The sequence below is a fragment of the Cantharellus anzutake genome, assembly GCF_015039405.1.
Source record: "Cantharellus anzutake strain C23 chromosome Unknown EI90scaffold_14, whole genome shotgun sequence".
Classification (NCBI taxonomy): domain Eukaryota; kingdom Fungi; phylum Basidiomycota; class Agaricomycetes; order Cantharellales; family Hydnaceae; genus Cantharellus; species Cantharellus anzutake.
Genome location: NW_024066964.1, coordinates 1,317,186 through 1,331,695, shown reverse-complemented (window position 1 = coordinate 1,331,695; position 14,510 = coordinate 1,317,186). Strand labels below are relative to the sequence as shown.

General features: G+C 49.4%; 7 protein-coding genes across 7 annotated transcripts; 5 read left to right on the top strand and 2 right to left on the bottom strand.

The window, feature by feature from the left end:
• Positions 1 to 23: 23 nt before the first annotated feature.
• On the top strand, positions 24 to 1,364 carry EI90DRAFT_2969998 (guanine-1-methyltransferase-domain-containing protein; the record flags this gene model as incomplete). Its single annotated transcript, XM_039055672.1, has 4 exons — positions 24 to 302; positions 361 to 729; positions 777 to 866; positions 928 to 1,364. The coding sequence occupies 4 exons, from the start codon at positions 24 to 26 to the stop codon at positions 1,099 to 1,101; spliced, it is 912 nt and encodes a 303-aa protein (XP_038918463.1). The 3' UTR covers positions 1,102 to 1,364.
• Positions 1,109 to 2,633, bottom strand: EI90DRAFT_3049248 (S-adenosyl-L-methionine-dependent methyltransferase). The gene is made up of 10 exons (XM_039059675.1): positions 2,393 to 2,633; positions 2,224 to 2,335; positions 2,133 to 2,171; positions 1,965 to 2,078; positions 1,826 to 1,913; positions 1,711 to 1,778; positions 1,518 to 1,665; positions 1,413 to 1,465; positions 1,309 to 1,364; positions 1,109 to 1,262 (listed from the first exon to the last, which is right to left on the bottom strand). Exons 1-10 carry the CDS (start codon positions 2,612 to 2,614, stop codon positions 1,182 to 1,184), a joined length of 981 nt encoding a protein of 326 aa, XP_038918462.1. The 5' UTR covers positions 2,615 to 2,633; the 3' UTR covers positions 1,109 to 1,181.
• A 7-nt stretch (positions 2,634 to 2,640) lies between these two features.
• Positions 2,641 to 5,154, top strand: EI90DRAFT_391876 (uncharacterized protein). Its single transcript, XM_039067564.1, has 8 exons — positions 2,641 to 2,980; positions 3,034 to 3,242; positions 3,298 to 3,402; positions 3,455 to 4,213; positions 4,272 to 4,390; positions 4,461 to 4,518; positions 4,575 to 4,937; positions 4,993 to 5,154. Exons 1-8 carry the CDS (start codon positions 2,715 to 2,717, stop codon positions 5,034 to 5,036), a joined length of 1,923 nt encoding a protein of 640 aa, XP_038918461.1. The 5' UTR covers positions 2,641 to 2,714; the 3' UTR covers positions 5,037 to 5,154.
• On the top strand, positions 5,084 to 5,964 carry EI90DRAFT_3049239 (uncharacterized protein). The gene is made up of 4 exons (XM_039059674.1): positions 5,084 to 5,212; positions 5,269 to 5,395; positions 5,448 to 5,662; positions 5,714 to 5,964. The coding sequence occupies exons 2-4, from the start codon at positions 5,329 to 5,331 to the stop codon at positions 5,846 to 5,848; spliced, it is 417 nt and encodes a 138-aa protein (XP_038918460.1). The 5' UTR covers positions 5,084 to 5,212; positions 5,269 to 5,328; the 3' UTR covers positions 5,849 to 5,964.
• EI90DRAFT_3153177 (Pre-rRNA-processing protein TSR2-domain-containing protein) lies at positions 5,927 to 6,595 on the bottom strand (the record flags this gene model as incomplete). Its single annotated transcript, XM_039065854.1, has 2 exons — positions 6,019 to 6,595; positions 5,927 to 5,950 (listed from the first exon to the last, which is right to left on the bottom strand). Exons 1-2 carry the CDS (start codon positions 6,580 to 6,582, stop codon positions 5,927 to 5,929), a joined length of 588 nt encoding a protein of 195 aa, XP_038918459.1. The 5' UTR covers positions 6,583 to 6,595.
• A 220-nt stretch (positions 6,596 to 6,815) lies between these two features.
• EI90DRAFT_2914069 (uncharacterized protein) lies at positions 6,816 to 8,650 on the top strand (the record flags this gene model as incomplete). The annotated part of the gene is made up of 4 exons (XM_039054516.1): positions 6,816 to 7,220; positions 7,271 to 7,473; positions 7,520 to 7,617; positions 7,674 to 8,650. 4 exons carry the CDS (start codon positions 6,816 to 6,818, stop codon positions 8,648 to 8,650), a joined length of 1,683 nt encoding a protein of 560 aa, XP_038918458.1.
• Positions 8,651 to 8,819: 169 nt separating this feature from the next.
• EI90DRAFT_392664 (uncharacterized protein) lies at positions 8,820 to 13,331 on the top strand. Its single transcript, XM_039067565.1, has 4 exons — positions 8,820 to 9,396; positions 9,453 to 11,712; positions 11,767 to 12,962; positions 13,019 to 13,331. Exons 1-4 carry the CDS (start codon positions 8,989 to 8,991, stop codon positions 13,061 to 13,063), a joined length of 3,909 nt encoding a protein of 1,302 aa, XP_038918457.1. The 5' UTR covers positions 8,820 to 8,988; the 3' UTR covers positions 13,064 to 13,331.
• The last annotated feature ends 1,179 nt before the right edge of the window (positions 13,332 to 14,510 follow it).

The window sequence follows — 14,510 nt, the reverse complement described above, 5'->3', positions numbered from 1 at the left end:
CACATTGAATGTTGACATTTGGCATGGAGTCAGACCAGTTCGCTCCATCCCCATCCGTGGCAGATGTGCCTCTGTCTAAGAATGCCCAAAAACGCATTCTGAAAGCTCAGAGACGCGAAGAGATCAAAGCCATACGCAAGGCAAAAGAGAAGGAAATAAAAAAGTCCAAGAAACGTTCCAGGGCCCACGAAGGACAGATTCACGCCCCCTCCAGGGGCCGAAACTCCACCCAAACCACACCAATGCCTTTCCTTGCGTCCGTTGTAATTGACCTAGCTTTTGATGAGCTCATGACTGTGAAGGTTGGCACTTAGTCGCGCAGATCTGTGTGGATCGCTCCTCTTATTCGTATTACATTAGGAGTGCAAGTCTATGGCATCTCAGCTGTGTCACACTTATGCATCCAACCGAAGAGCCATTCGTCCATTCAACTTGTTGATTTGTACATCTCTCAGCGGAAGATTAAAATGCAAACTTGACGACATTAATCACGGCGCTTATCGAAGGTGGCGTCGTGTCATGTTCTCCGAGAGCGGCTATGAAGAACTGTGCTCTCCTTCCGCCAATACTGTGACTGTAGGGAACGCCGGCGAAACTTCCAGCCAAACGCCCCGATTTGACACGAACCAGCTGGTATACTTGACTGCGGATTCTGAAAACGAACTCAGCGAACTCAAGGAAGGCGAGGTATACATTATCGGTGGTATCGTCGATCGGAATCGTTACAAGGTAGTCGCTCTGATGGTTTGGGGATGTCAACCGACGCGTCGCCATAGAATCTATGTCTTCGCAAAGCACAGAATCAGAGAATTCGGACGGCACGTCTGCCAATAGGGAGTTATTTGTCCGACATGAAGACACGCAAAGTCAGTTTTTCTTTCTCTCTTTTTCCTCACTGTGGTTGTAGTTCACCTGTTAACAATTCAGATTTTGACAGTCAACCAAGTGTTCGACATTTTACTGCAGTGGGTTGAAACACGCGATTGGGAACTTGCTCTCCGAGAAGTGATGCCGAAACGGAAAATGAAACCTTCCGACTCCAAAGAAGTACCGTTCGTTCACGTGGAGGACATTCCTGATCAGACAAGAACGGACCTATGACTGAGACGGACGATACAACGCGCTCAGTTTAAGACCTATGTTACATTCGATACAAAGAAATGGAGCCATTACGATTACCATCAGAGAATGTCCTTTAAGTTTGTGTCAGCACTTCCTCTGGTAAGAGGTTTCCGTTGATTGGGTGTTGGTGTCCATCCTATCTTTGAAGGCATCAGTCAGAAAATAACTCAAGTGCGCAGGGATCACCATATGTATAATTTGGAATGTAGCGGGGATAGTGCCTTTCTTGGTGGCGTAGAGGTCTGTAACAATTATCAGATTGAGCCTTACAGGGTAAAATGCTTGCTTGCTTTGGTAAATGGACGTGGCCGCCAGAAGAGTGTCCCGGTGGATGAAGTGCCGTCTAATGGTCCTCAGAGTGAGCTAGGATCATGACACGACGGAGATCTTCTGACCTATCTAGCACTGCGTTGCTCTCACCCATATCCTGGAGGTCATGAACAAGCTCCCACATCGTCGGGTACTCAACTCTGATCTCTTCGATATCTACCGTCAGGAGTGTGAACCCGGCACGTCCCAGTAGACCGGACATGTCTCCAGTTGCTTGGAGTAGTCAGAAGCGGCCGCTTGCACTGAGAACTAACATACATGTCATGGGAGAAACGCGAGGCGAGATTCCCCCTTCACGCTCCACTTCGGCAAGCTGCAATGATGTTCTTCACGATATGTGAGGGAAGCCCTCTTACTCAACTACACGACGTACCTCAGTTCAAACAGTGTGTCGCCTCCAAACATGGCAGCAAGAAAAACACCATCAGGTTTCAAGGCTTTTTTGATTTGAACGAGAACTCCTAGGAGCGCATCAACATCATTTGAACTTCTTCAAACTCAAACACTCGTACCTGGCAAGTCATTCACCCAATGAAGATTTAAGCAAGAAACGACCGCGTCTTGGCTATTTGCTGGGACTACAGACAGCAAACTTTCTTCATCAAGTTGTTGACGAGACACGTGCACTGCGTAAATGTAAATAAAATTTGTCACTGTTAGAAGGGAGAAGGACAACGAGCCTTCAAAATCAGTCATTGGGTCCCTATGCAACACGGAATCTGGGCCGAGCAATTGGTAAGCGGTGCCGACTCCCATATAGGCACTTCGTACAGCTAATGTCGACCATCTTTACTTGATTAACGGATCCTGGAGGTAGCAGTCTCGAAAAATGACCGGGGCCAGCCCCAATGTCAAGAACAGTGTTGAATGTGCGTTTTATATCCTATCATTGCATCCCGGACAATTGATATTACAACCGACCCACAGCATGTGGACGTACTAGAAAACGCTCAAGCATCTGATTTGCAGCCTCTTCTCGAACATAATCCACTTGACGGCTCGCGGCACCATCATCCTTAAGCGCAGCTCGATCCCTCTGAAGCAATTTTGCATGACGGTCGAACAGCTGGTACGGTGGGGAAGTCTGCATGAGAGATACCCCTCTGGATGTTACAGATGCATAATTTCGTGCCAGAGCGCACCTCAACAACACAGGCGCCATTGGCAATGTTGGCAATACAATAGCCCACGCTGCGGCTCCTTCCGACTGTCATTGAGATTTCGATACAAATCTCCTGCTTGCCTTATGGTTAAGAACCAAGATGAATACTAGAGGAAACGCTCAGCAGCATTGGCAGCCGTCCGAAACTCGTGTGAATCCGGAGTTACAAGTACAGCAAGTTTCCACAGGGTCTGGCCTGCCCATTGTTCACCCTCAATCTGCCCCCTTCTCCGGTCAGCCACGGCTTGCGTCGGCACCCGCACCCTCTGTCTCTTCGCAATTACCTACTCCCCCGACTTATTCTTGGCCTCCTTCCTCACAAGGCCAGCCTCCCATCGTTCATCACCACCAATCACGTCAAACTGCGTACGCTTATTTCTCATCTCGTGGTGCTGATTTTGATTTGGACATTGAAACAGATACCCATTGTATTCATCACCTATTGGCTACGACATTTCACATGGAAACCCAAACCCACCGAATTCCTCCACCGCACCGGTGCCATTCAATCACTCCCAGCTTCAAACGATGGATCATCGCACCAGCGCAACAGTTTCTTCTGCAGACAAGAGTCAGCCTGGTGGACGAACCGTATCGACCGTTCAGCAGCCACAGAGGCGAGAACAGGGTACGTGATTTGTTTCACCGATATCTCTGTGCAATTATCAACCTCGTCTTCTTAGCACAACTCGGCCAGCCCTCCACTCACGAGCCCCAAGACGCGGTGGCTGTAGCCCTCAAGTTCCGGGGATTTCGTCCATGGGGGGGCTTTCAACTCGCACCACAGGGTGAGTTTTCGGCTCACATCCGCCGCCCATTCCTTCACATCGCTCGCAATAGCATCCAACAGAAGATTTGTGCAATATCAGCCGGCAGAGATTCATCCTGGGGCGGGCTCTACCTCGAGCGAGTCCCAGCTTACACATGATAGTTTGTTGAATACCACAGTTTCAAAACGAGAACTAAACAGTGCCTTGAGGTTTGTAAGCCCAAATACGGTTGCACGAGACGTGCTGTATGCTCTCGAAAAGCATCACATTTTGGATGCTCTGTCGGCTGACCATCAAAAAACTAAACGGAAACGTGCTTCAGGCGAAGAGAGTCAGACAGAGTTATCTGCTGTAGACGCTACATTGCGGATTAGCACGCCAAACGGGACCAAACCCACTGGAAATGTCGTTATTTCCTCCGGACATGGTGACTCAAAGGTGGCGCCGTCTGAATTCACACATGTCGGCCACACCATGGGTCACCCAATAGGTTTTGATCCAACATCGGCGGGTGGGCTACTGAACAGCTCGGAACGGCACCTCCATGCAGTCGATACCTCAAAACTTGCCACCGCTGAGCCTACGCTATCTGAGGTTACAACAGGGAAGGCACCTTCCGAAATTGGCTCGAACACAGCTGTACAACCCAAACTTACGTCTCCTGCCCCATCTCAAGCCAGCCCGTCAAATATTGTCCCGCAGTCCAGCCCTGTTTCAGCGGCGACTAAGGCGGCCTTCTCTCGTTGGAGATCTTCTTTAGGGGCGAGTTTTGGAGACAGCGAAAATATGCGGCTTCGGATGCAGCAGCAGTCAAGCAGTATTCAGGACGGTACGTATTCCGCAATCTCGGGGGCGGTTTTGAAGTATCATCTGCGATTCGCTATTAGCGGTTTCACAGTCACTAGGACCCAGAGATGCTATTCTTATGTCCTTTCCCTCTCGACATAGCCAAAAGCATGGTTTCCCCCATCCGCTGGGGTCTGAAGCTGACAAGAAAGCGTCAAATGTGAGTGCTCGCTGACGGTTTTCCCATGGCCGTGAAGTCTCATATCATTTTCATCTTAATGAGAATCCAGGGAAATAGGGACGGCAAGATGGAAATGGCACAAGCGGGCGATTTTCCTCCCATTGCTGGTGATTACCACTTGTGACATTTCGAGCAGCGTTCCTCTAACCCATTGAAGCTGAAGCAGATACCAGCCCATCATCCTCGGACCATTCACTCGAGCTAGGCGGGGCACCATCATCGCTAGGGGCCACTTCTCAAGGCTCCCGTACACAAGCGAATGCTACCAATGGCCTCAGCTTTGAGCCTAATTCATCCCGACACAGCATCAACTGGACCGACGAAACTCCCGGTTTAATCCCACTTGCGAGCATCAGACTCCCACCTTTATCTGTGCTTGGACCGAATTCAACCGCGGAAGTTTCACGAGGGAATAATAGTGTAGTAACTAAACGTTTGAATCAGATTGCTCCTAAAGCACATTTTGCCAGTGGTCAGATTCCTTACGTCGAGATTCCCCTGGAATCGCCCCGCAAGGTGTTTGAGGGTGAGCTTCATCTCCCAACACATCACGCCCCAGACAGTCATGTCAATTAATCCAGGGCCACGAACAACTGGCATGAAAAATGAGAGGAGCGGTGAGTGACAAGGGATAGTGGCGTATTCGTTCGATCGACGGGGTAAAACCATGCAGTATATGACTTTGCCCCCCTTTGGCACACACTTCGCCCAGTATTATGCAACTGGTCAGGATGTGGCATAACGCTCGCATCACTAGAAAACCTCCGACGTCACATATTCCGATCGCACGAGGAAGCGATAGTGAGTCAACCTTCGGTCCTTCTGGTGGGGTCAACTCTCTGATTTCCGTATCTCAGAGAAGGCGAATTGCATGCCGCTGGGCGGACTGTCTGGACAGATCGACAACTTTCTTGTCAATGCAGCACCTGATAGATCATATCATCGGCAACCATATTTCCCATGTGTCGCTTTGTCCCTACCTTGGTACGTCATCCAACAACCCAGTAGTGGAGCAACGTCACTTATGGCAATCAAGGATGCGAAAGGTTGATACATCCCCTCAATGTCGAAAATCATTGCAGAAGAAAGCATGAGGGTGACAGACGACGTCCTAGTGCAGCTCCGCAAAAGCCTGTGGTTACTGTCGCGCGCCCCCTTCGATACGTTACCCCTACCTATGAACTTAGTCCCACGCCTCAACCTTCACCATGTCCAAGAAAATTTTTGCACCTTGACCGCCCCTTGCTGAAGGTAGCGCATTATCAACTTAAGTGAAGCGTAACGCTGACCGACTCGGCTTAGGAGGCCAGACCAAGTGCCAATCTGCCTCAGCGGAAGATAAAAACTCTCCTGCACAGTAGTCCATTCAAGTTCAACGTTGTGCGAGACTTCACGCTTACGTCCCTTGGAACAGGACCTCAGCCGGCGCGGGAATGAGTTGCTCATTTTAGGATTACCTCTATCACCTAGTAGATAATTTCTGCCTGTTCGTGTAATGTCAGGGATATGGATATGTTATGGGGGCCAATAATTGAGATCCTGATAATCGAAACAGTGCGCAGGAGAATCCTGGATTATCGTGGGTTTTTCTTTTTTCCCCTTCGTACCAATTCAAAGCCCTCCTCATCAATCATCCTTTGGAAGTTTCGGGGTTGGGGTAAAACAGGAGGCGGCACTTGTGGATCATTCATGACAACTTCGTCTCGGCCATCGTCCTCGCCGTTGTCCTCGTCCTCGTCCATATCCGCATCCTCCCACTCATCATCCCCGTTTCCCGCTCGTCTTGAAGCCTGCAGTTTTTCCGGAATCAGACGTTGCGCGTCGCACTCCAACTTGAGCACAAAGCCCATCTGATTGTTGGACACGTCGCGCCAAATGCGAACAATATCGCAAGCAATGGTTCGAGAGCTGCCATCGTCAACTTCCGTCTCAAACCCCTCCACTAAGGCATCCAATAGGAGCAATTCCACATCTTCCTCATCCAATGGGCTGATTTCGAAAGCATCAACAATTGACGACGCAATCCATCTTTTCTTGGACACACTATCCGGTCCTCCCCATGATTCTTGGATGGCAAGACGTAATACTGGCCAGCAATCGAGTGCAGCAATGACCCCTCTCGCGAATGAGATCAGCTCGATGCTCGGAAGTTGAGATGAGTTGGTGGTCATTGCGTTTGTTTTTGCTGCCACGTGAGTGGAGAAAAGAGATTACATAAGCCACATTCAAGTCGTCAAAAAACGCCGTGAGGATATGGCCGCCGAAGAACCCCATGATACAGAGGCCACTCGACGTGAGTGAGTCGTCTGTGTAAACCAATAAAGAGCAAGACTCATTTTATTACAGTGCGCCATTGCACCTAGAACATGGCAGGAATATTTTTACGCTTGCCCCCGAAGAGATAATGAGCCTGTGCCCTGCTTTGTCTGGGGGGAAATGTGCTGTTCTTCTCATCAAGCCTGATGAAACTTTGTTTTTCGTCGGCAAGATACGTTTGGTCCTACTTCATGGATCTGTCTCTATCATGGGGACAATTATCAAGCCAGGATTTTTTGTTCACAACGTTTTTGCTCCAAGAACCCATTCGTTGCCTCCAATCACCGGCCGTGAACTCGAGGAAAGGACAAGCAATTTTTCCGATATGTTTCCGGCCAGGATTCTGCATTACCTTGACCCTGTGCATTCAGTTCTCGCGTTGGGCAGCGACACGAGCGGAATCGATCTTCTTTCACGTTTGTCTTCCTCATATGATGTTCTTTTCAAAGTAGATCACTCCAATACCGAATCAATCCTGGCAGGCTTTTATCCAGTAAGTCAATAATCAAACATTAAAGACACCAGTTTGAGACACCCTTCCAGTTACAGTGGATTCCTTCCAACGTTAATATTCTCAGATTCCCCAGCAGCTGGACCAATGCTTTGCGAGCTGCCGCTGATTGGGATTTTTCATCTACTGCGCAACTTGATCTTGTGGCTCGCCCCTTTGTTGGTCTCGTCAAAGGTGGAAAGGGCGTAGGGAAGAGCACTTTCGCCCGAATGCTACTGAATACTCTACTTACGAGGTATTGCGACAGATTCCTTCCCCTGGTTGATCTGACAATACCGCAGAAATGAACGAGTGGCTTTTCTTGATTGCGACATAGGGCAGTCCGAATTCACCCCAGGAGGACTCGTCGGCATACATGTTCTTGATCATCCGATTTTTGGTGGGGTACAGCCACTCACTTATATTCTCTCTGCTGACAACTCTTGCAATCGTCAGGGCCGCCATTTACTCATCAATCATGGCCGTATAAAGCCCATTTTATAGGTTCTTACTCGCCCGGTCAACACCCGTCGCACTATATTTCATGCATTGCTGATCTTCTGGAAGCTTATCGCCTAGATATCCAGTTCTACGAGAAGGATGAAGAAATGCACTCCGTTCCATTGGTCGTTAATACTCAAGGTTGGATTAGAGGCCTAGGCGGAGAGCTCTCGTCGCAGATCGAAAGCATGGCATCTCCTTCCCATTGTTTCGACTTTGAGGGTGGCGAGGATGTGGCGATGACCCGGACACCTGGATGGTCATCGCGGAGCTCGTCCTCTCGATCACATACATTGTGGTTGGCCCCTCAACGACGTCCAAATTCGCGATACACGAGTGCGGACCTGCGGAATTTATCCGTGATGTCCTACTTGCATTTTTCCCCACTCCGCAAGCCACTTTGTGCTATGCCTCCGTGGGAAATCAACACTGTTGTCGCATATGATTCAATCCGGTTGTTAGGGAATGGGGGTGAAGATGTGGAGACCGGTGTCATCAGCGACGCACTTAGAGGCGGGCTCGTTGGCCTGATCGTGGACTCCGCGAGCGAAGCCCTCCCGAGGAAGGGGGATCTGTCGATTCCGTACGAACGATCGGTTTCGTTCCCTTCGCCATCGACATCTCGGTGTCTTGGGCTTGGGGTTGTTAGATGGATATCTGGAGACGCCAGAACACTGCATATGGTGACGCCGCTGCCCGGAAAGGATCTGGCGAGCTGCAGATGCATCGTCAAAGGCGATATGGAATTGCCACTTTGGGCATTTCTACCATACGCAGTTGACGATTTGGATAGTAAGAGCGATTTAGAGTCCCAATTTGTGAATGCGCCATTTTTGGTTTGGGGCACCACCAGTAGCACAGGAGCGGGGGAGGGAATTTGGAAGAGACGAAGTGTTCTGCGTCGCAATTTGCGCGTTACAAACAAGGGCTAACTGTGATTGCATACATGACAAGCTAGGGCGGTGGGGGAAGTCCAACAAAACTGATGGAGTCCTGGGCAAGATTGGGGCAAAAGATGGTGGCAGGTCAATACATGCACGACAAATGGTGAGGCTCGCGGAACACCTCACACTGGTGAAAACGTGTTATTTAGAGTGCAGTCTTACGCTTTTCTGTCGTTATAAGCGCGCGGACACGAGGTCCGGCAGTTGCCGTCCTCACAATTGTTCTGATTTCTCATTTTCTATGGCCATCATATGTCCTTAAGCATTCGGGGCAACTTCTTTCATCAGACTGCCATCTTTCCTCTTAGCCCTACTGCTTGTCATTCATGTCTGTTGATGCTGGTCATCGTTCTCAAGACGCCTTTGATTTGAGAGACGAGATCACTATGCAGGGCAACCACCAAGAGGATTCACTTCTATATGAGTCCCAGGATGAGGATCGGTCAGTGCTCGTAGACGAGGAAGATGAGGAAGATGACGCGTCTTCTACACTGTCAATTCCTAATGAAAGCATTGATTTTGATCTCGTTTACTCTTTCCACACTTTTGTTGCCACAGTGGAAGGACAGGCCAATGTCATGAAAGGGGACAGTCTGTTTCTGATGGATGACAGCAATAGTTATTGGTGGCTAGTTCGCGTGCTGAGAACTGGCCAAATAGGTTACATACCCGCAGAAAATATCGAAACGCCATTCGAACGCCTTGCCAGGCTAAACAAGCATCGTAATGTTGATGTTCGTGCCATTTAGTTACCTTCCATTTGTCGTTATACAAACCTTTCCTCCTTCAGTTGGCTGCTGCCACGCCGGCAGAGCAACAGGAGGACACAAGACATTCTCGTGAACGAGTCCGCAATGCCTTAACCGCAAGGAGTCAAAATATGGAGCATCATTCTCCCACTTCGAGCCATAAGAGCGTAATATTCACGGGATCTTCTGTTTATTATTATCCACCATTTGTCTGGGGCGACCCTTCACGCGCTGTGGGGGAAGAGGGTGATGAGCCCTGGGACGAAGACGAGTTTGGCAGCGAAGGTTCTGGCGTGGGAGTTGAAGAAGTGATGGAAATGATAAACGGTATGGAGCCAGACGATGGAATGTCGTGGGAGGAGGATGCGGTCGTGCATGGGCAAATGGACCAGGCGGAAGCCATTCATCTTGGAATAACTGATGGATCTACTCACACCTCTGTCTCCGGATTGCACGTAGACGATTTTGAACCCTCCATTGATGCACCTTCCCATCCCTCTTTGGACACCCATCCATCATCCCTTCGCACGCAGTCATCCCGCGAGAAACTCATGCATCAGCTTTCCCCAAGCCCAGCTCCCAGCTTAAGGGAGATGTTGGATCCTGCAGAAATTTCCGAGACCAAGAAAGTCACTGTTACTCCTTCCATCGCCCGTGAAGATGATCTTGCCCCTGCTCCCCATATCGCATCGAATGCAGTTCAGCGTTCATTTTCACTTAGCAGTGTCGCCAGTGGGGTGAGTAGTCAGGAGAGCGCTTCAAGCAAGCGGCAACGCGAAGACAATGCGGATTTGGATAGCAGCGATTCTAGGCGGCCTCGATCGAAGGGGGCGGATAAAAAGTTGCGCAAAGACAGGTCTGTCAGTGGTGATAGTCGTGATTCCCAAGACAGCGGAGAGCCCACTTCACCGTCCGTGGAGAAGGAGAAGAAGGAGAAGAAAAAGGGCGGATTCATGAGTTTGTTCAGCAGCAAGAAGAAGGATAAGAAGGATAAAGATGTCAAACGGTCGGCAGCGGAGAAGGAGGCTCCAGGTAGATCTTCTACCGATTCCATCTCCGCAGAGAATGGAGAGGATCCTTTACGTCAGGAACTCTCTTCTTCCAGTGCATCCAGACGCACCGAATCTCCCATCTCTATCCACACCGCCCGCTTGCAACAGAAGGATCAAGAGCAGCAGCAGCTGTACCAACAACATCTCAGGAAATCCCCGTCTAACAACCCCGATGAATCCTATGTGCCTGAACCTCAGCCTTCGCTATCCCACGGCGCCCCATCCATAGTTTCTGGAAACCAGCCCTCTCAAGGTGCCTTACTTTCACCAGGTCAAAGAACATCACGTCCCGGTTCCCTAATTCTAACCGGCGCAACTCTGGAAGGCTCCTCAGTGGTTCCTACATTAAGTGTTCTTCGTATTTTCGCTGGTGGAAACTTGCAATCCGATGCTACATTCAAAACTGTTCTGGTGAATGCATCTACAACCTCAGCAGAATTAGTCCGTCAAGGGATGCAGCGTTTCCGACTGCCCCATGGTGAGAATCCGGATGATTACTATCTCTCTATCAAGCAACTAGAAGGGGATGAGGCTCTACTCGAGCCTAATGAACATCCTTTACTTGCGTTTGAGCAATTGGTGGAACGCGCCTTGAGCATTCCTACGGTCAAACGTAGTTCTGTCGGAAGCATCAGCAGCGTCGCGAGCAACCTGTCAATGCATCCCGCAATCGCGAAGCTAGAAATGAATGATTTCACAGACGATTCCGCAGTGAAACTCTATCTTCACCGCAGAGTCAATTCAGTTCAGGATCTAGGACAATCTTCTGGGCGAGACGTGGATTCAAACAACACTTCGATCCAGGCTTTGATCGATAATAATGTCGGGTCTGGGTCAAAGCACCGTTTGTCGATCACAATATCTGACGGACTTGGGGCAGTCTCTCCCGAGAGATTCAACTCACCCTCTGCACGTTTCTCTCTACAAGTTGTCATCTATCCGGAGGACCTCCCTGATGGAATGGTGTTTGATCCGCATACAGAGGCAATAGTTCCAAAATCTTCGTTACAGCAACGCTCCTCTTCTTCGTCCGGTCCGTCCCCTGGAGTCCCACAGACTCACAGAAAGAAAATTTTCGCGTTTCCGAAAAACACTACCGTTGCGGAAGTGATAGAAGCCAGTTTGGAGAGGTTTGGTATTGTAGAAGGTGTTGTTGAGGGTGGTGATGACGTGGAGGATAAACCGGTGAAGCGGAGAAGCTCGAGCAGAGTGAGGTACGGATTGTCGGTGGCTTACTCGGATTTGCAACGTACGTCATTCCTTTCCGCTTTAATCAGTACGCATCGCTAATTAAACCTTCCAGAACGAGAATTGCAGCCATCCAGTAAAGTATTGGACGCATTCCTACAGCCTCCAGCGTTCAGATATGTTGACAGACGATCAGCTGAACTAAGGCGACGCTCTGGAGATGCAATACAGATACTGGGCACCCAGGATGACGTACAACGGGGCGACCCCACCTTCATACTCCGTAAATCCTCTGGCATTAAAAGCGGCGGTAATGCTCGTTTTAGGGGGTCCAACCACCTGGATGAAATAGCCCTACATCAGAGGTACAGGGACTCCACCGAGTCAAGCCAACTTCACGGTGCATCGAATCGCAGAGACTCCGAACTCGTAGTGTCTCAGACTGATGGTTTACTTGTACGCCAAAACGTAGACCGAGGTCTGGACATTATCATTCGAGGGAAAGGAGTAGTGAAGAGTGCAAGACATGGTGGTTTTGTCCGTTACGGGTTCATTCCACCGACGGGAGACTATCATGATATTCATTCCATGGTAGTCGAAGAATGGAAAACCTTGGTGAACAACATAAGTGGTTATCCACAACTCAGTCCAAACGATGACATACTCGATGCCCTCGTGAGAAAGCCACCCCCAGTCCTACAGGAGTTCCTCGAGAAGGCTATGAATGGAGTGCGGCACGACACCCTCCTCGCAGCACCACCTCTCTCTTTAAGGGGAGATGCATCACCTTCTATTTATTCAGAAAGCGGAACTCCGGCGACATCACCCATCCATGGCGAGCACGAAATGTTGACCTCTCGCAGCGCGTCCTTGGGACAAGCCACCCATTCTGTCTCTGCCCATTTAAACTCCATTGTCGAGCCGAAGGGTGGGACAAGCTCTGGTGCGGGGCCAGCATCACCGCGATACGGAACCGCTGGGGGACGTCGCCGAGACATTCGCCAATCCATGGGCTCGATGGATTCCGACATAAGCCAATATACCTCAAATTCTGACACAAAGGAAATTAGCACCAAGGGAAAAGCGAGCGCTCCAACACACCAAGAGGATGTTGGGAGACACGACTCAGGGCTTTCTCGCATGCTTGCCATGATTGAACTTGGGGCTGATCTTTCCCGCCCGCCATCGCCCTTGCCTATCACAATGGTCGACAGGCATTTTCTCGGTATCCCACTTGCATCGGATATGTTACACCCCGTGGCGCGCAACTTCTTCGAGACTTCATTCCGTCGTGTGGAGGAGGCAGACAAGGTATAGTTAACTTGTGTTCAACTACACCTCTCGATACTGATGATTCCCTTGTGCAGCGCTTAGACTCTTTACTTCGCATGGCTCAAGCCATCGATTCATGACCCAATTATCTGTATTTAACACTTCACCCACTGGTCCAAGATCGTTTTGTTTGTAACTTCTGATTACAGTGCGAGAACAATCAACTCGTTCGTGTTCATGGGCATCCGGAAAAAGAAAGACCTTGCCATCTGGATTACGCAATGATTGATGTTGTGAAAGGGCCCCAATCAGGTGGATGGAATAAGTCCGTGAGCGTCGGATCCTGCTGTTCATGAAAGTCTGGGCCTCAACAGTATTCGAAACATCCGCCCTTGTCGCCACTTGGGCCTTTTCCGTCTGTCATCTCTCTTTCTTTGGTTACTCCAGCGAGCATTCAAATTTTGAACTCCCCAAAACCCTCCAACAGCTCTTCTGTTCTTGAATTGGACTCACCCGCTTCCAGACCTCAAGAATGGCTCTCGCTATGTTCCTATAGTCTCATATCTCGCTTACACACAGAACATCAAGGTGGACGTACTCAGTAACCACTGTAGTTCGGAATTGGGACAGTTTTCCGCTTCAACTTCATTAATTGTTATCAGGAAATTGCATTCGCATGGAGGCTCCTGGCGGATCGGATGACACACAAATATCCGCGGTTTCAACGTCGCCCGCTGTCCTATATACCCCTTCTATGTTTCCATATTTTTTTTCCGATTTTTCCAAGTCCTATCTAACCACCATGCCTGTTGTTTCCAAATTAGGCAGCTGACATCCATGTTTTCTGCCATTTTCCTCATATCTCTGTCAACCTGGACAAATTTGGTATTGTTAGAAAGCTCTCACCAAGCTAACGATATGCGCAGAAGGGTTGGTTTGTATGCCTAATTTGGAACAGTTTCAAACCTCTAAAATCCGATCGGATCAGGAACCCTAATCCGCATTCTCCACTTCCCTCGTCTTTTGTAGCGCATTTGGAGCCAGACAAGATGTAACGACGTCAGGTTGAATTGATGATGAGATCTGTTTATAACGTTTCGTAAATCGGACAGGTCGATGTAGCGTGGTATCGAAACCAAATTAGGTTACGTTATACAATGTATTGCGGGACTCTCGAAAATGTGTTGTCATGTCGAAGTCACAACATGTGTTGATCCCGGCCTAGGGATGGTTCGAGGGCGGAGAGGGGAAAACCACAGTTTCAAGTGGAAGCCATTGTTGGATATGCAGGTCAGTGTAGTCGTTTAGGGGGCACCTTTTATAAGGGGAGTTAAGACACAATCCCAAGAAAGATATCAAGGGACTGACTACGTTAGGAGAACGCCGCTTCGTGCAGTCAAATGTGATGCTTTCTGAGGTTATGAAGACCCATTGGTATCCGGCGGGAAGAGATGGATGGTGAAAAGGTAAAGACAGGAAGCAGAAGGTGAAGCCATGGACCGGGTCATTGTTGGATGTGGTAGATGGTGTCTCAATTAGAGAGGCAATGATACATCTCCTGAGGAGCCAAGACAGAAATTCGGGACA

Coding starts and splice junctions, on each gene's coding strand:
- EI90DRAFT_391876 (XM_039067564.1), top strand. CDS start 2,715: ATGAATACTAGAGGAAACGCTCAGCAGCATTGGCAGCCGTCCGAAACT. Junction 4,391..4,460: donor CTGACAAGAAAGCGTCAAAT/GTGAGTGCTCGC, acceptor ATGAGAATCCAG/GGAAATAGGGACGGCAAGAT. Junction 4,938..4,992: donor GCCCCGCAAGGTGTTTGAGG/GTGAGCTTCATC, acceptor CAATTAATCCAG/GGCCACGAACAACTGGCATG.
- EI90DRAFT_3049239 (XM_039059674.1), top strand. CDS start 5,329: ATGCAGCACCTGATAGATCATATCATCGGCAACCATATTTCCCATGTG. Junction 5,396..5,447: donor GTCGCTTTGTCCCTACCTTG/GTACGTCATCCA, acceptor ATGGCAATCAAG/GATGCGAAAGGTTGATACAT. Junction 5,663..5,713: donor TTGACCGCCCCTTGCTGAAG/GTAGCGCATTAT, acceptor GACTCGGCTTAG/GAGGCCAGACCAAGTGCCAA.
- EI90DRAFT_392664 (XM_039067565.1), top strand. CDS start 8,989: ATGTCTGTTGATGCTGGTCATCGTTCTCAAGACGCCTTTGATTTGAGA. Junction 9,397..9,452: donor ACAAGCATCGTAATGTTGAT/GTTCGTGCCATT, acceptor TTCCTCCTTCAG/TTGGCTGCTGCCACGCCGGC. Junction 12,963..13,018: donor GTGTGGAGGAGGCAGACAAG/GTATAGTTAACT, acceptor TCCCTTGTGCAG/CGCTTAGACTCTTTACTTCG.
- EI90DRAFT_3049248 (XM_039059675.1), bottom strand. CDS start 2,614: ATGGCGCCTGTGTTGTTGAGGTGCGCTCTGGCACGAAATTATGCATCT. Junction 2,172..2,223: donor AAAGATGGTCGACATTAGCT/GTACGAAGTGCC, acceptor TGCTCGGCCCAG/ATTCCGTGTTGCATAGGGAC. Junction 1,365..1,412: donor GGCCACGTCCATTTACCAAA/GCAAGCAAGCAT, acceptor TAATTGTTACAG/ACCTCTACGCCACCAAGAAA.